Genomic DNA, 19,784 nt, shown 5'->3' with positions numbered 1-19,784 from the left:
ATCAACATTAACTGATGGAAAGTTAAGTCTCATAATAGTCTAGCAATAATGTGGTTTTATTTCATCTTTGACGAGACTCAAACTTAAGACCTCTCACTTATAAGTGAAGATGAATACTACTAAATCATAGTACCAAGTGGATGTTATGAATTATTATTTATCTATTGATTAACATGTGTATTTCTTATTATTAATAACATGTCATTTAATTTACAAATGACAGTTTAGTTTATGAAACTTTAACGAAAAGTTTCTGATACTGTTCATTTTAATAAAAAACCACTTTTTACACTAAAAAATAATCCTGATACTATTTAGTTTACCTTTTATTTTGTCTTTATCATTAAAACTCAAAATTTTCAAATCATTTTCGTTAATTTCTTTTAGTTTAATCTACTAGCATTATTATTCATTAGTTTACGCAAGTCTCTTTATTTACAAAAAAACAAACAAAAAAAAGGGAAAAATCTACTAAGTCGTCTCCAACCTCGCTGGCTATGGACTCAGAAACCAAGTGACCTCTCTCTCACTCTCTCTCTTTCTCCTCTAGCGTCCCAAGCTCTTTTCGCCATAACAATGGAAAACTACTCATACAACTCCTATCCCGAGTCCGGCAACTCGTCCCCACGGTCCCGAGATATTGATTTCGAGAACACTCCGCCATGGGAGGTCGACCCAGCCAATTCTCAGACCCAAAGCTACAAGGCCAAGTTCATGTGCAGCTACGGCGGAAAGATCCTCCCTCGCCCGCACGACAACCAGCTCTGCTACGTCGGCGGTGAGACCAAGATTTTCTCCGTCGATCGCAACATCAAGTTCGCCGCCATCATTTCCAAGCTCTCCTCCCTCTCCGAGTACGACGTGGCGTTCAAGTACCAACTCCCCGGCGAAGACCTCGACGCCTTGATCTCCGTTACCAGCGACGACGACTTGGAGCACATGATGCACGAGTACGATCGCCTTTACCGTGCTTCCGCTAGGCCCGCCCGCATGAGATTGTTCCTCTTTAATGCGAGCCCCAACGGTGGATTCGGGTCGGATGATGGAAGGTCCAATAAGGATCGGTTCGTCGAGGCTCTTAATTCGGGTCCCACCCAGGCGCCCTACCTGAATTCCAAGCCTCCGGTCCAAAATAATGTGGAATTTCTCTTCGGCATGGAAAAGGGTGTCGTCCCTGCTGCCGTGGCGCCTCCTCCTCCTCCGGCTCCGATACCGGAACAAGTTGCGCCGCCGCCTGACTTTGTCAGATCGGGCCACACAGAACGGGTTATCGGATCGGATCCGGTGGTGAGTCCGGTGGAGTTCCAAAGGCAATTGCAGAGGCTACAAATCGGAGAACAAGATCAGCAAGCTATGTACGGGAGAAAGAACGACGACAATCTCGTCGGAGGCTATAGCGGCTCTGGAGATTATTACGTACAGAAGATGCCGGAGAAGGCTCCTCCGGTGACGGCTGCGCCGCCAGCTGGCTACTGGCCGGAGATTTCTAGCGGGGGGTTTCCGGGGATAGGAGCTCCGGAACAGCCGATGTATATGTTTACATCCGCACCCGGAGGCGGGGCAGTGTACCACGCACAACCACCGATGGTACGACCGGTAACCGGGCCACCGGGTCAAGAGTACTACCACGTGCAGCAGCGAGTGGGATCTGAAATTTACCGGGAACAACCGCCGAGGTACAATGTAGTGCCACAACCGCAGCAGCAGCAGCAGAGTACTCTCCCACCACAGCCGCCAAAATACGTGGCGACGTACGCCGACACAACACCGTATGCACAGGTGGCGTACGATAGCACGACGGGGAGACAGGTATACTATAGTGCGCCGGGAGGGGTTGTGCAGCAACAGCAGCAGGCGTATCAAGCCGTGGGCCCCGCGGCGGTGGGCGGAGAAATGCGAGCGGCTGGCGCGTTGGGTCAGGAGGGTAAGGTGGTGGGTTCAAAGCTCCCTCAAGCTTCAGTGTGATTATTAATGATTTAGAAGCTTCTTTTATTATATACAATATCATCTTGATATAAATATTATATATGACGACATAAATTTGAAAGTTGGTTTCTTGCTTTACTAAAGAGACATTAATGGCTTAATGCTTTGTGTTTGTTTAAGTCTTGTTGCCAGTAATTAGCTTTATAAGTTTACTTTTGAATTCGAAGAATTTGAACGCGAGATATCTTCGAATTTTGACAAAAAAAATACTATTACGTGTCTAATTTTCAATTAGTAATTTGAATTCGAAGTACTCATGTTTATGAAAATTACAGTTTTTTTCTTTTCTGAGACAATGAAAACTAAGTTAGTAGAAAAATGTTATTGATCATGTTCCTTTTCAACTTTGTAGCTCTCTCTAGTCTATGATTTACAATCTTGAAAATTTGAGAAGCGCAAATATAATGCTAAACTCTCCTTAATTATTAAGTTTTTAGTTTTATTAATTTTTTGAAACGAAATGATAGCGACTTATTTTTTTGGACAAACGATATTATTGTTAAGAGTTTCTTCTTCTTTTCCTTTTTTTTTTTTGTCAAGAAACGATAGCGATTTTCTATCACTAAACCATAACAGTTACAATTGTCATATGGGTACAATCTCCAGTGACCAAATCTTTGATCTGGATGTAATTCGCAAAAACAAGCATTAATAATAATCTCCTAATTGGCTACACAAGTGCACACACATTAGCACAAGCACCGCCAGTACAAATCTGCTACAAAGACGGCATACGTAACAATCATATACCATAGCACATGTATATACAAAATGTTACCATCAGACAAGTGCGATCACATAAAACCATTGCTGACAAGTGAGGTCACTCAAACCATAACTCACAAGTGTAGCACATCAAATCATCGATCATAATTGGGGCCATATCACTCTCTAGGCGAGACATTACCCGCTAGATGTGGGACAAACAAACCTACACAAATCCGTGAAACGAAATCTTTTTGGTTGGCTCGGCTCCATCGATTGGCTCATCTCCACTTTTAAATCTTTGAGTGAAACTTTGAGTGAAACTCGTTGCTACCGTAAGTCAACCATGAAAATCAAGCCATAGAGCAAAGATCTTGATGACTTTATAGGCCCATGCTGATCCACCACCAATATCACTGATATTGTTCCAACTTAACCACCTATTACTAGATGTTGTGTTCTATCACAAAAGACCTCAGTGATATTATGAGTACAAACTGCCATCCCCTATATTAATTGTATATTATTTCACTATATGACCCATGTGAGATCCTATTCTTCAACATGCTCGAGTGGCCCTACACAGGATCGCAAGGGAAACCAATTCCCACATTGGGAACTGGCCAAGTCATCATACTGGAGCTAACACAACTTTTCGAAAGCCCAATCATCATTTAAAGACTAGAGCCAACACAACTTTCCGAAGGCCTAGTCATTCAATAGCCTTAAGCTGAAGCTAGTGCAACTTTTCAAGAACCCAGCTTAAGAAGGCAAATTCGAGCCCAAGACATGTTGAAAGAATAGCCCGCTCGGTTACCATGATAAACTTTATAGGCTCATGCATGTCCACCACCAATATTGTCCCAACTTAATCAATTATTACTAGGTGTTGGGTTTTATCACAAAAAGCCTTAATGATATTAGGGTGGAAACTCCCATAAATTAGTTGTATATTATTTGTCATATGACCTATGTTGAATCCTATTTTCTAACAAATATGACCCACCAACAACCAATAAACCAACCAAACCCGCCTATCTTGCCCTAAATCAAGGGAATTGGCCCTGAGACAGTTGATCTCAACTTTTAGGGCGAAGGCTGCATCAAAGCCATGAAAATTAGTTGTCCACAAAATGGTGAGGGGAGAAGAGGTGTTGCACAACACAAAGACAAGAAAGAACCGGAGAGAAGGGGAACAAGAGAGGGAAGGTCGCAAATGAGTGGTTGGCACAAAAGGAAGGGGATGGGAAAGGGTGGAGAGGATAGGGAGATAGAGAGGTTACAAGGAGAGGGAGAGACTGTCATCGCCCCAAGCCAAAGGAATGGACCAGCGACTAAGATTTGCACATCAGTTAGAGTTTTTGTTTGGAAAGGGAAAGTAAGGAGGCTCGGGAGAGAGCAAAAAGTCCAAAAGGACTTAGGAATACAGGAATTCTTCTTATCTTCTTTGTTTTCTTGAAGTAGACCCTTTAAACAAGATATTACTTCGAAATAAAACAACAACAACAACAAATTATGTATTTTATGTTGCCAAATAATGTGTATTTGTCCTAACAAAAGATGCCCATTCAAGACCCAATAAATATACACAAGCGTTTGAATTTCCACGAAGAGACATGTGTGCAATGATTTTAGCATGAATCAAACATGAATAATAACTAGGGAATTTTAACAAAAAACTCCTGGTACTATACTTTAACGAAAAATCACATTTTTACACTAAAAAGTCAATCTATGTACTATTCACTTTACTCTTTGTTTTGTCCTTATCGTTAAAACTCAAAGTTTTCAAGTCACTTTCATTAGTTTTCCTTAATAACTATCAATAAGTAATGATAACCCCATTAGGAGAGTTTTTTCAGTGTGTCGAGAACATGACCCGGTATACCAAATCTAATAATACAATTGGTTAGAATGTATTTATTTTTTCAAATTTCAGACTAATTGTATAATTACATTTGGTATACCGGACGTGGATTACACTTGATGTACCGAGTCATATTCCTGGCAGACTGAAAAATTTCTCTCCACTAAACATTTGGCAGTTGACACGTGGCAACTTTATTTGAATTCAAGCATAAGTTAAGGATGCATCATTGCATGAGGAGTCCCCTTCTTCTCTTATTTTCCTAGCAACTTTGATGATGTCCATTGACACGATTGATACAATTGGACATTATGATGATGGACAAAGTTGCTAGGAAAATAAGAGAAGAAGGGGACTCCTCATGCATCATTTATATATATATATAGATTTTAACAAGGCCATGGAAAACTTTATTGTTTAGACCAATTGGCTGCAGCTACATGTTAGGGTTAGGTTTTTTTTTGCTCTAACATGTTAGTGATAGTTTGTCGTTCATTAGTATTTTCTTTTCAAAGTTTGATTCGCTATTTCTATGTTGCAAAATTATTCTGACACTAACATGTTGCAAAATTGTTCTGAAGAAGGGGACTCCTCATGCAATGATGCATCCTTAACTTATGCTTGAATTCAAATAAAGAATTCTTATATAATCTTGAATATGCGCTATTTCTATGTTGCAAAATTATTTCTATTTTGAAAAATTATTAAACAATCAACAACTTTATTTTACAGCTGTTTATTCTGACAGCACAATAAAAACAATTTTTTATTTTTTAAATACAACAATATCAAACTAGCTCTTAAAGCAGATTAAAAAACTGAATTCTAACGTGAGCAGTGATCGAATAGTGTATTTAAATTTTTTGGTGCCCACTCCTAACAATAATAAATTTCCGCAATGAAAATGAGGCGGTGAATTCAAGTTGTCGCTTCACCACAACACTAAGGTAGACTTTTGGCGTTTTAATGATGTTTAGTAGGACAACCATTTTTAACGTATAAGATTACTTTTGTAATTTCCCGTTTTATTTTCCTTTCTCATCCCGGGTTTGCTAGGACTATTTATATTTTACCATGTAATCACATATAAAACCGAGAGCCTCTCTAAAACAACTTGTGTTACGCCACTCAGTATTACGGTCTGGTGATATTCCTCTTTACTTGAAAGTGAAAGGTTTTAAATTCGAATCTCGTGGATGGCGAATTCGATACCAAATTAGACTTCCCATTGTGTGGGTTAACCAAACTCCTCATTCCCTTAATGTAAAAATATTGATTTACCAAAAAAAAAAAAAAAACTTGTGTTATAAAGTCCTATCAATGAGTGACCATTTGTGATCCTTTTAACGGTTAAACTTTAACTTCCGCCGTGCCAGTTTATTCTTCACGAGCATTATAATTCGAGTTGAAAAGTGATGACAGGAAGATGCATTTTCTAAAGTTCAATATCATTGAGACATTGAATGAACAAGTCAAACCAATTGACATAAAAAGCCATAATTGTAGCAACAAGGACAAACCATAATGGCCCCAACTTCTCTTACATGTCAGTAAGTAATATACGATGGGTGATGTTATCTACACATCCATTTTTACTGTTTATTTATGTTCTCTGATCCCCTTCAATTCCAATTCATTCGATTTGCACTTTGGGAAAGATAAAAAGAGACGCGTTGATAGCACCATCCCATATGAAAGATGTTTCGTCAATACAACCCGCCCGGTGCAAACAACCAAAGTGTGATTGGGGCAAAGCATGAAACGTTATCCAACCAGATCATTCAATAGCATACATACCATCACCTTCATGGCTTAATTAAGTGACTAATCCACCTGCTTAGCATTCTATAATTAATTATCCAACGACAAATTTGGTCCTCGTTTGGAATAGATTAGTACCAATCTAATTTCTAATGACAATGGTTGCCTTTGTAACCGCGTTAATTGAAAACCTAGCACTGCTCTAACAATCTTAGTTGCAACCAAATGGAAGTTGTTTATCCAAAAACTGGGAGAGATGAAAAACCCAGAAAGAAAGACAAACATAAAAACACAAAGCATAACTAATGATTTCTAGTTTAAAGGATTCACTCAAATCTAAGGTCGGTCAGAGTTAAGAGTTAAATTTACTTATGAAGATTTCGATATTCAGCCACAAGAAAAAATAATCGAATAACATATGAAGCTGCTATCCGCACTTCAAACTAGTCCTGCTCTACCTGGTGTCAAAAAATATGAGAGCGAATACTAGATGACAATTCCAGCGTGCCAGTAACGATAACTGTAATTCTAACAGGTAAGAAAACACCAATTATTCCACTTAGCATTACCTTTTCTTTTTTTTTTCGCAAAAAGAACATTTAAATTTCTCAGAAGAAAGCATATATCACGTAGCCAAAGAGCCTTGAAAAAGGAGAGAACAATAAACACGAGAACTGTTTCTCGGTGTCAACACCTAATGCCCTAGTGATACCTCATCCTTTCTAAGAATGAGAAGGGAGAATGAGTTAAGGAGAGAATGAGTCAAGGAGGTGGAGAAAAACAACAAGATATAAGGTACAACCGTGTTCCTGGCCTGTTTCTTTCCCCAGCATTCCACCATTTTTCTAAAACCTATCCCCTGTGACTAAGAGCAATTCAAACCATGTTCCTGGAACCTAAACATAGAAATCCTGCATCTATAGTAGCATGATGAAAAAACCAGAACAAAGTTATATGCAAGACAAATGTATGCGTACCATAATCATTTTAAATCAAGCAACGCTAACAATAACACTATTGTTTGTTAGAAGCATTCAGTCTTTCATTCTATTTAATAAGTTCATAAACTAGTGCGGCAACATAAACGCCTCAAGTGCATGCATAAGTATCTCCCTACATAGAGATAATCCTATTAGACATTCCAAGTTTCCAAGTATGGTAATAAGGATCGATCATGATCCAGACAAAACAGCACGGAACATTTACCACACAAAGACACTTGACAAAGGTCACATCAAACAAGCATCTGGCACTTGTTACACCGAGCTTCCTCAACTGGCATCAGACTTCTCCAAAGCTGTAACAAAACGTAGTGTCACCGTGTCAGTACATAAATTTATTGGACACCCTTGTAGTAGATTTTGTGCATGTGCAGAGAGAGAGGGAGGGAGGGAGAGTGTGCGTGAGAGATTACTATTGTAGTTGAGAAGCTTCTCGATAAGATCAACATGAGTCATAAGCATACGCCGGCAACAGTAGCGGACCAGACCCAATGCATCAAGTGCATCTCTGTATCCAGAAGATTCAAACCAGTAAGTAAATTTTCTTCCGGGACAAACTAATAGGTTTATTCCTACACTTCAGCCTGGCTGTCTACAACCAGGGAAGAGTACACTTTTAAAATTACTCATAGCTATTTGTCTGCACGTTAAACTCCAATATGTACACACATTTGTATGCACACGGATTCAAAAGAAAAAATATTGGAAACATATTATTCATCATTCAAGAATCTATATAAACTACACCCAAATGATTACTCTGTAAAAACTGAAAAATGAGCACTGCCCATCAAGAAACCTCGTACCCAAGTCATTTAAAAGCCTATTTTATTACGCATGCAGATGCAACAGTACAAATAACGGAAACAGATTCACCATTCAAGGATATATAAATTACTGTAAAACTGAAAAACGAGCATTGCTACTCATCTAGAAGCCTCTTATCCATGTCATTATAAAGCCTATTTTATTATGCACGCAGATGCAACAGTAAAATTGTTGGAAACAGATATGCACCATTCAAGGATCGATAAACTACACTTAACTGATTAGTCTGTCAAAACAGAAAAATGAGCATGGCCAGTCGAGAAACCTCTTATCCATGTCGTTACAAGGCCTATTTTATTACCCACGCAGATGCAACAGTAAAAATATTGGAAACAGATTACACACTGTTCAAGGATCTATAAACTAAACCCAACTGATTAGTCTGTCAAAACTGAAAAATGAGCATTTCCCGTCGATAAACCTCTTATCCATGTCATCACAAGGCCTACTTTATTATGCGCACAGATGCAACAGGAAAAATAATGGGAACAGATAAAGCACCACTCAAGGATCGATAAACTACACCCAACTAATTAGTCTGTCAAAATTGAAAAATGAGCATTGCCTGTCGGGAAACCTCTTATCCAATATCCATGTCATTACAAGGCCTATTTTATTATGCTCGCAGATGAAACAGTAAAAATAAGGGAAACAGCACCGTTCAAGGATCTATAAACTACACGACTGATTACTCAGTCAAAACTGAAAAATGAGCATTGCTCGTTGAGAAACCTCTTATCCTTGTCATTATAGGGCCTACTCTATTATGCACGCATATGCAATAATAAAAATAATGGAATCAGGTAATGCACCATTCAAGGATCTATAAACTACACCCGACTGATTACTAAGAACTGAAAAACTAGCATTGGTCATCGAAAAACCTCGTATCCATGTCACTATTAAGCTTATTTTAGTATGTCTTTTTCCGCCACTCGTACAACACACATATCATCATAAGCCCCTCATAATCAACCCAATTAAACCCTAGGCTATGCTTATACCAGGCATTACAGAACTGGTTTTTGACATTATATTGTGCAATTCACAACATGGAACGACCATAAACTTTATGCACGTTCTCCACCATTAGCATAAACAAAGCAAGAATCTTTGATATTATTGAATTTTAAAAATCGGGGGAAAACACCTGAAAATTGAACAACTCACCCTTCAGTGTAATCGGCCTGCAGCAGGTCTAGATACGTATCCCACTTGTTTCCGATAACCTAAAATTAAACATATAAACCACCAATTATTCAATCATCCCCAAATTCAACCCTATCGAAACGCTGAATGAAATTAGAGGAGCAGAAAACCCTAGGCCTAGGGTTAGGTTAAGGGCGAGTTGGGGGTACCTTGCCGCAGGTGAAACAGCGCACTGGGATGATCATTTTGATTTACCCTAACTCTGCTTCGCGTGTCCGAATGTTTCTTAGTCTTCGACAACCACGGGGGAAAGAGAAACACAGAGAAGGGGAGGAGAGAGTGCCTAATTGCGGGGGCGGGAGAGGTTTAGGGTTTTTGGTTGATATAATTGGCTTTTACAGCTGGGTTGGTTTGGTATTGATAGGCTTTGAAAATAAAACTGTTTCTTGCGAATATGGTGAAATTTTTTTGTAAAAGTTCTTTTGTAAAAATAGCAGTATTATAGTGTTTGGTAAACTTTTATGTAAAATAGCTGTGACGATGTGAAATGATCAAAAATGGTATAATACTAGATGTGCTATTAATTTAATTTTCTTAATAAATAAAGGTGAATTACTAAATTATTTTATTTAAAAAATATATATATTTATAAATTTTATCTTAAACATATAATTCAACGTTTAACAAGAAATCATAATCTAACATTCAACATATAATTCAACATTTAAAATATCTATTTACTATACAACTATTACTTTCATTTTAAGATGAATACCACTAGATCGTAGTACTAAGTGACAACAAATTACTTCCATTAACTTTTCTAAAAAAACATTACTTTCATCTGCAGCCTTTCATTTTTACAATCTATCTTGTTTGTTAATCTTCTAAGTTTGTTTGTTCAACTCCCCAACCAAACAGTAAGGCGTGTTCCAAACAATAAGTCCCATAAGAGGCATGAGCGGGGAAGGAGTTTAGCGAATACGCGAGGAAGGTGACGCATCTAAGTTTTCTGTATTTTGATTGTTTGTATTGTGAACTTTATGAGTAGATTATTTAGATCTAATTCAATGGCCAACACTAGTTTTAGATCCAGTTTAGGCACAATTCCAGATATAGTTAATAAAGACCAAAAACTTGATTTTCAAATTGATGATAGTGTCGACTTTGGAGATTGGAACATCCCCAAAGTTTCAAGTAAAAAGATTTACAAAAAGAAATGGGCAGTAACCTCATTTAGAAGTGAACACCATGTCAAAACAGTTGAAAAAACTTATGCTCTTAGTAAATAACATGAAACTTGTCAATTATTCATTGCAGATCAGATTAAATCTCTTAGGAAATATGGTCATAACTACATTCATATAGGCTTAGCCTAAATAGCCGTAAAACCTTTAACACGTAGAGGCCTTAATCCCTCTATTTTGTTATGTCTCCGAGATGCTAGATTCACTGATTTTAGTGATATTATACTTGGAATGATTGAATCTAGTCTTTACAATGGACATATCCACTTTGATTGTTTTTCAGATCTTACCATAAATCTTTCAGATCCTCATATGTTAAAAGCACTCACATTAAACATCAAAACTTCAGGATATCAAGTTCTTGAAGGAACACAGCCCTTGGCTTTAATCTATCGAGTCTACTACAAAGTTACTGGCACAAATATGAATTTCCAGGCCTTAACCAAAAGTCTTAGAGATCATACACTCTTAATCCAAACCAACCAAGAAAATGCAAACATTAAAGTTCCCAAAACCGTTAGGTGGTCAGATATCAGTCTACCTTCATATTGGTGTTTGATTAATGAAAGTAAGCCAGTAGCCATCCAAAACAGTCTATTCAATCTAGACAACATAGAATAATACTTTGATGGAATGGTTAAAATTAACTTTGATTGTCTAGCCAGAAAGTCCTGTGAGTCTACCCAGTCTCATAGATCCTTTGCTCCTAGCAGAAATTCTTTTTCTGGATCCATACCAACCGATAAGATGGGTCAGGATCAAGAATTAATCAATTCATTAGCCAATAGGAAATTTAAAGCGGTAGAAACCAATTCATCTATTACTCAACAAGAATTAATTAATGATTTGATTAATATCAAGCTAAAATCAATAGAAACAACTTCTCAAGTCACACATCCAAGATACCAACGTCATACCCAAGATCAATGAGAACAAACAGAATCTGATTTCAAAGCAGGTTAGATTAACCATCAACTTTTAGTTTTAAATAAACCATTTAAAAAGAATAGTAAAATGCTTAATGTTGATATTGTAACCACATAAAATATTCCCAGAATGAATATCTTCAGAAATAAATATACACAAGAAGAAAAATTAGAAATCTATAAAAAAATGGAATAATTTTATGGAAACCCACAGATTTGAAGTATTTTTCTTCGATTATGTTGAAAAGTACAATAAGTCTGAAAACAAATTAAAAGTAATAACTAAAGAAAATTGGCTTAAAGAAGACAAAATTACTGTCTCCTCTAGTCATCCTCCACAAGAAACAATTCTCATCACTACTGCAAATACGCAAATTCCAGCAACTCCTTTTAAACTTCCCAAGGAAAATGCAGGAGTTAAACCAGTCATTGAACAAAAAAATTTACCAATCAAAGTCTCCATACAATTAGTAAACAACTAGATAAAATTGAAACTAAAATTGACCAACTTTCTTAACCAAAATCAATAATCAGGGAAAAACCCCTGGTTAACTTCCCAGAATCCTATTCAAAGGCAGTAGCCTTAAAAACAACATCCACAAGTCAAAAAATTGATCAAATGTTATTAGAATTAAAACAAGAAAAAGCAGTTCATGTTTTAAAACATCCTAATGAATCCCAATTAGAAATATCTTCATCATCCTCTGAGTCCGAAAATGATTCAGATTCTATCTGAAAAGTTGAACAAGCTATTCAAAATTTTGAACTCAAAAGAGTTATCGATAGACGAGTCAATCCAACATCTCTTACCAAGAATTGGTATTCCAGACCAATTCCTCCAAATATTCAATTTGAAGAACGAAATATCCAAAATCAATTCTCAGTCTCTTCTGATAAACTCTATGAATGAAATATAGATGGTTTGTCAGAACAAGAACTTCTCAACAAACTCCAACATATCTCTATGGTTGCTAATAACTATATTACCAACCATAATATCAGCCAACCACAAGTTGTCGACTTCTTGGTCACTGGATTTAAAGGAATGCTTCATTTCTGGGGGGAGAAACATCTCACTGAACAATCTAGAAATGAAATAAAAAACGTTGTTAAAAAAGATGAAGAAGGAATACCCATTTTCGATGAACACATTGGACAAGGTGTCCCAGACGCAATTAACACATTGCTTTTCACAATCGTAGAACATTTCGTAGGAACACCTAGTAATGTCACCTCTAGGATTCATAATCAACTCAGCAATCTGAGATGTCCAACTCTAAGCGACTTTAGATGGTATAAAGATATGTTCATGTCTAGAGTCATGCTCAGAGAAGACAGTAATCAACCATTTTGGAAAGAAAAAAATTATAAATGGATTATCAAATCCTTTTGCACATAAAATCAGAAATATTTTAGTAAACGAAGAACGTATCATATCATATCATACTCTTACTTATGGAAATATAATTAATATTATCCAGAAGGAAAGCTTGAAAATGTGTATAGATATGAAAATTTCAAAACAAGTTAACGAAGACAAATCCATCGCTAAATACGAATTAGGCACGTTCTGTGAGCAATGTGGATTACCTCCTATAGCTCACTCCAACAAAAAGAAAAGGACAGATACCTACAATAGGTATCCAACCAAGTACTCCAATAGGAGACATTTCAAATACAATAAATATTAAAACAAAATCTTTGAAACTAATAAGTTTTATGATAAACCAAAATCAAACAAGTGGAAGAGAAAACCTTTGGGGAAAATCCACTCCAAAAATACAGAACAAAAAGGAAATTGCTACAAGTGTGGCAAATTTGGCCCTTATGCCAACAAATGTCGTGTCAAGAAAACAATCAACCAGTTGAAGATCTCTGAGGAAGAGAAACTTCAGCTAATCCAAGTTTTAGAACTTAGGAACACAGACCATAGTCAATCAGAAGATGATTTGGAATTATCCTCTTCTGACAACAACTTTTCAAGTAACAGTTCATCTCCAGACATCAAGGTCGGATGTACCGATGCTTGCTGTAATAAAATCTCAGTTTTTAATAAACAAGAAGAACAAGAAGATCTTCTGATCGAATTAATAAGTAAAGTCGATAACTCTGAACTTAAATCTTTCTATCTCAAGAAACTAAAGAAGTTAGTTTCTTCTAACGAACCTGGCACTAGCCAAATCCAATCAACTCCAAAAATCTCTGTTAGCACAACCTTAGAAATGTTCAATAAGACTAAGAAAGAAATTACAATTAAAGATCTCCAACGTGAAGTTCATAAAATCAAAGACGAAGTTAGATTTCTAAAGTCCGAAAACATAGAAATTCGTACGCACCTCAGTAGAGTTCAAACCCAAACACTTGAAGAACAAAGCAGTTCTTTTTCAGGTCATAACTCGGATGCTCATTTGAGCAAAAAATTCACACAAGACTTAGTTTTAGGTCTTTTAGACAATATAAGAATCCATAAATGGTATTCTAAAATTAAGAAAATAATTGAAGATTTTCATTTAGAAACCATTGCTTTAATAGATTCAGGTGCAGACTTGAATTGTATTCAAGAAGGGTTAATATCTACTAAGTATTTTCATAAGTCATCAGAAATACTTAGTGCTGCTAACCAATCACCGATGCAATTAAATTAGGAAATACCTAAAGCGCATGTTTTCCAAAACAATATTTGTTTTAAAACTCCTTTTGTTTTGATAAAAAATATTTCTGATCCAGTCATCTTAGACTTCTTTTCATGGCACTCATATATCCTTTTAAGGTTCGTCATAATAGGATTACCACCCATGTTTTAGGCCAGAAAGTCAAATTTGAGTTCTGTAAGGAAACATATCTCAAAAAATTAAGACATCTTCAAAAGGATAGCATTTCGCAATCCATTAATTTGATTACACACAAAACACAACAAATTAATTTCTTAAAGGAAGAAATTAATCATAAACGAATTGAAGAACAACTAACAAATAAATCTTTGTTAGAAACCATTAATAATTTTCAAAAGAAACTTGCTAATGATATCTATTTTGACATTCCCAACGCCTTTTGGCACAGAAAACAACATATTGTTAAACTTCCTTACATAAAGGAATTTAATGAATCTAAAATCCCAACCAAAGCCAGACCAATTCAAATGAGTTAAGAAGTTTTGGAATTCTGCAAAACTGAAATACCAGAACTTCTTAATAAAGGCATTATTAGGAAAAGTAAATCTCCATGGTCATGCCCTGCATTTTATTTTCAAAAGAACGTAGAATTAGAAAGAGAAACTTCCATATTAGTTATTAACTACAAACATTTGAATGGAGTATTGGAATAGATTCGGTATCCAATTCCCAACAAAAGAGATTTAATAAAGAGAATTTCTCAAGCAATTATTTTTTTTTTCAAAATTTGATATGAAATCCTGCTTTTGGCAAATCCAAATTCATGAAAATGCTAAGTATAAAACAGCTTTTGTAACCCATTTCGGTCATTATGAATGGAATGTAATGTCTTTTGGCTTTAAGAATGCTCCAAGTGAATTTAAAAAACATTATGAATGAGATTTTTAATCAATATAGCCATTTTTCAATTGTTTACATTGATGATGTTCTTATTTATTCAAAGTCAATAGACGAGCATTGGAAACATTTGCATCTGTTTGCTAGAATAATTAAGTCCAATGGATTAGTTGTTTCTGCATCTAAGATTAAATTGTTTCAAACCAACATTAGATTTTTAGGATACAATATTCATCAATCTACCATTCAACCAATTGATAGAGTCATCCAATTTGCTGATAAATTTCATGATCAGATTACTAACAAAACTCAACTGCAGCGATTCCTTGGATCTTTAAATTATGTATCTGAATTTTATCATCATCTTCGTCAACAATGTAAACCATTATGTGATCGTCTTAAGAGTAATCCTCCAGCATGGTCTACCATTCATACTTCTATCATAAAAAAGATTAAAACTCATGTCAAGACTTTGCCCTGCATTGGCATTCCAACTCCCAACTCATTTAAAATAGTTGAAACCGATGCTTCTAATATTGTTTATGGAGGTATCCTCAAGCGGTTAACTTCTTTCGAATCTCCCGAACAAATTGTTCGTTTCCACTCAGGAGTATGGAATCCAGCACAATGTAATTATAATACTATTAAGAAAGAGATATTATATATAGTATTATGCATTAGCAAATTTCAAGATGATCTATTAAATCAAAATATTTTAGTCCGAGTCGATTGCAAATCTGCAAAACATGTTTTACAAAAAGATGTTCAAAACATTGCATCAAAGCAAATTTTTGCACGGTGGCAAGCCATATTAAGTATTTTTTATTTTGATATTGAATACATTAAATGCAGCCATAATAGCATCCCTGACTTCCTAACCAGAGAATTTTTGCAGGGGAAGAATAATAGACAAAAGCAATAACCAGAGAAAGCTTCCAGCCACTCTACCACCACCACCACCAGTAAAACAGGAATCTATTCCCGATTCCTCATCGGCCTTAGCCATTACCAATCGTTTCACTCCCTCAGGCTAAATTACCATCAACCTCGACCTAACTACCAAACGGCATTAGCCAGTCCCTATGACCCTTATTCATCCATGCCATCACCTTCAACACCCAGAACACCTAGCTTTGCTAAAACATCTCCTTATGTTAAGAAAAACCCAATGGAATACCTCTTTAGCATTTCTTGCAATATTGATAAAAAACAATCCCCAGAAAAAATAGCCAAAATTATCCTTCCTCAGAATTTTCATTATCTTCTAACTGAATCTTTCAAAACTCTCAAATACTACCAAGCCATTCTCAGTGAGATAGAAAGCATTGCAATAAAACCAATCTTCAGCAACACTCATAAAAATAAAATCTTTTATCATTCCCTCTCCACGTCGAAAAATTTCTCACCGAACCAGAATGGGGAATCGCCCTCTATCAGACCAAACCCCTTCATACCCAAAATGTTCTCCCCCCAACAATCACTACAATTATTATGATTACATCCAAGCCTGGACCAATATTTTTCTTCATCAAACAACTAACTCTACTCATTCATGATTTATTACTTTTGATAGAAGTTTCAGGCTCAACTTCCCATCTTGGTTTACCAAATGGTGGTCTATTCACGGCCTAACAGCCAGTTTACTGCCAGAAGATCTCATGCAAGTTCTTTCAGCTGGTTTCCAGAAAAAATTTGATCACAGCCGTTTCGACGACAGAAGTTTTTTGGTGGTGCTCCTACACCACCAAAAAACTTACTAATTGTGAACCTAGACACGATCTACAATGACAGGGACCAAATTCGAGGCTTACCTTCGCCGAAAATGGCGAGAATTCGCCAGAGAAGTTCCTTGCACAATGCAGTTTAGGGAAGGGTTTTCAAATGATTTTTCTTTTCTTTTTTGGTTCAAGAACTCGCAGGAACTACAAGGGACGGTGGTGGTGTAGTCATGGTTATTGTTGTTTGTTGTTATGCGCTTGTGGTGCCCTCGAGGAGGGCTGGTTTGAGAGAGAAAGGAGAAGGCTGAGAGAGAGAGAGCTTAGAGAGAGAGATTTTTCAGAAAATAATAAAGGGAAGAGCGAAGAGAGGGTCACGGGGGAAAAATGAGGGGATTAGGAGACAAGAATCCATTGTGGGCCCCAGTTCACACATTGAGGTCACTAAAGACGAAACATGAAATATTTGAAAAATGTTCAAAGTTTCGTAACGTAAAATCTTCGTTACAAGTCCAAATTCGAATATGTTCACACCCACGCGTACGTGGCGATGAGTACAATAAGAATAAACTAAGAAAATTAGTCATATGCGTTACGTTGAGATGGTCAACAAAAGTCAACGTTCATGCCTCAAGAGCAATTTGGTAATTACATACGTTCGATAATATAAAAAATACAACAAATTTAGGACGGGGTATCATAGTAAATAGTATAGTTTGTACATAATAACAAAAATAAAAAATAAAAACTACCGAACTATATGATTATTGGGCGTGTTAGTTGATCGATCCTTTTTTTTTTTTTTTTTTGCGGTCAAAGGGTAACTTCATTACCAACAAAGAAAAATTACAGTAAAGAAGGTCCAAATACAAAAGTAAGCACAAGACATTGGATTGGACCCTCCATATAAACAAAAGTAAGGGATAAGGATCCTCTTTGTGGGGATCCTAGGGATCCTCACATCCTAACCGTTCACCATACATCGTGTGACCAATTTTCATCAGGTACTATTTGTGTTTAATTTTAAATAAAGAAAATCAAATTATTTCTGACCGCATGATATACAATGAATGACTAAGATGTGAGGATCCTTACAATTTGGATCCGTATGGGATCCAAATGTAAAAGTAAGAGCCCAATTCAGACATTGGAGCCCATAACAGAAAAAACCAAAAGACAAAGAAACCTTAACATCTTCTGCAACCTTCATGTTACCGCCACCAGCAGAGGCCCAAGCATCAAAGAGGAGACCGAAGCCTTGATAGTAGATCTTGAGATGATGGTGTTGTAGCATCCAACAAGAGCCAGCAACCGGCATCATCCTCAATCGATCAAAGATGGGTCAAACATGACCCTTGAACTAAACCCACCACCGTAGATGTGAAATCCACAAACGTGGTAGGGTTGGATGATAGAGAATTTACTACACATGCAAAAGGGTTTAAAACTCCTATATTACTTGCAAGAATGACAAGGTTATTGTAGTATAAACAGATCTTAAGGTCGTTCTCCACAAGGATTATTAAATAAATCGAAGCAAATCAAATTCCGATTTGTTGTAAAGGAGAAAATTGAGGTAATTGATTTTTATGACCTAATTTAATAAAACGAATTTAATTAATAAAAATAAAACAATCTGCAATATTAAAGTTGAAAGAAAAGGAAAAGTTTTGGAGAAATAAAATTAAGAAAGCACTAGGGTTCCACCATCACCTAACAATCCTATGAACTTTTAACAATTACTTATGATCTACACATGCCACTTTGAAGATTATGTTTTCCTAATATATATCCTACTTGGAACCTCCAACATAGAACGTATATCTAACATGTCATCCGTCCAAACGTTCGGATCAAATATGAACATGAGAGACTCAATAAGTTCTATGAAAACCATTTGAAAAACCATGCAACCCATAAGATGTGGTGTTCATCTTAAGTGAAATTACAATTATTAATCACAAGAATCCATTGCCAATTTCAGGGAACCTTTCGACCAAGATTGCATCAAATTACTTTTCTAAATATTCTAATGGTGATCAAGCATTAAGACAATTAGATAGTTTTAATCACGATGATTAATAATTCAAAGTAGACATGCAATCAATCATAAGCAATTAAATAAAAATTACGTATTCATGCTAAGGCTTAAGGTTTTGCCCTAGCAAAATGGATTAGTTACACATACTCATAATAAAAATCAAAGAAAATATTATTATTAAGAAAATGATTGAAAACAACTTAAAGTAGAAAATCTCCAACTCTAACAATTCTCAATGTCTCCAAAGTTGCATAAAAGAAAACGTAGCTAAAAACTAAGAATGGCAAAGCAATATAACCTGTTATGCCATCACACAATCCCCAAAAACCAGGTTCTTTTTTCCAACTAGGAAACTAAAGGCTGGTTTGGTATTGATGTGCTTTGAAAAAAAACTGTTTCTGCTGTGCTGTGAGAATAAGTAGCTGTGAAATAAAGTAGCTGAGTGTTTGGTAAATTTTTTTGTAAAAGTGCTTTTGGAAAAAAAAAAAAGCAGTATGATAGTGTTTGGTAATCTTTTATATAAAACAGCTGTGACTGTGTGAAATGACCAAAAAATGTATAATGTTAGATGTGCTATTAATTTAATTTTCTTAACAAATAAAGGTGAATTACTAAATATACTTTAGGTTCTGGCGTTGGCTTCTTCAACAAGCTCCAAATCTAATGACTTTTTAGTTTTACTGCCGACCCAAATCACTAATTCAGCTTCTTGTATTCAAGGAGGCCAAAAAAAAAAAATCAATCAGAGGGGTGTTATTTTCTCAGAAAATGGGAGGGAGAGAGAGACTGATGATTGTCGGTGTACCAAGAACCGGCGTGCAATGCTCTTCGGACTTCTCCATGGATGGAATTCAGGAGAATAAATGAAACCCTAATCAGGTGCAACGAATGAAGGTAAAATTGAGAGTTTGAGAGTGAGAGAGACGGACAGAAATCAGAATCTGAGATGATGCTCTACAACAAGCTTCAATCCCACTCTGTCGTCTTCCCCTTCAACCTTTTTTTACCCGACAAAAACTCCACCTCCAATCCTTCATGTTCCAATCCAT

General features: G+C 36.2%; 2 protein-coding genes across 2 annotated transcripts; one reads left to right on the top strand and one right to left on the bottom strand.

Annotated features, from left to right (window-relative positions):
* The first annotated feature begins 373 nt into the window (after positions 1-373).
* On the top strand, positions 374-2,047 carry LOC114824757 (uncharacterized). The gene has a single exon (XM_029101983.2). It carries the CDS (start codon positions 577-579, stop codon positions 1,963-1,965), a length of 1,389 nt encoding a protein of 462 aa, XP_028957816.1. The 5' UTR covers positions 374-576; the 3' UTR covers positions 1,966-2,047.
* A 5,289-nt stretch (positions 2,048-7,336) lies between these two features.
* Positions 7,337-9,724, bottom strand: LOC103436572 (DNA-directed RNA polymerase subunit 10-like protein). Its single transcript, XM_008375011.4, has 4 exons — positions 9,507-9,724; positions 9,319-9,377; positions 7,734-7,828; positions 7,337-7,616 (listed from the first exon to the last, which is right to left on the bottom strand). Exons 1-4 carry the CDS (start codon positions 9,540-9,542, stop codon positions 7,591-7,593), a joined length of 216 nt encoding a protein of 71 aa, XP_008373233.1. The 5' UTR covers positions 9,543-9,724; the 3' UTR covers positions 7,337-7,590.
* Between the last annotated feature and the right edge of the window lie 10,060 nt (positions 9,725-19,784).

Source organism: Malus domestica, chromosome 05 (genome assembly GCF_042453785.1).
Source record: "Malus domestica chromosome 05, GDT2T_hap1".
In the NCBI taxonomy this organism is placed as follows: Eukaryota; Viridiplantae; Streptophyta; class Magnoliopsida; order Rosales; family Rosaceae; genus Malus; species Malus domestica.
The sequence above is the reverse complement of the archived record's forward strand: the minus strand, read 5'-3'. Positions and strand labels throughout refer to the sequence as shown.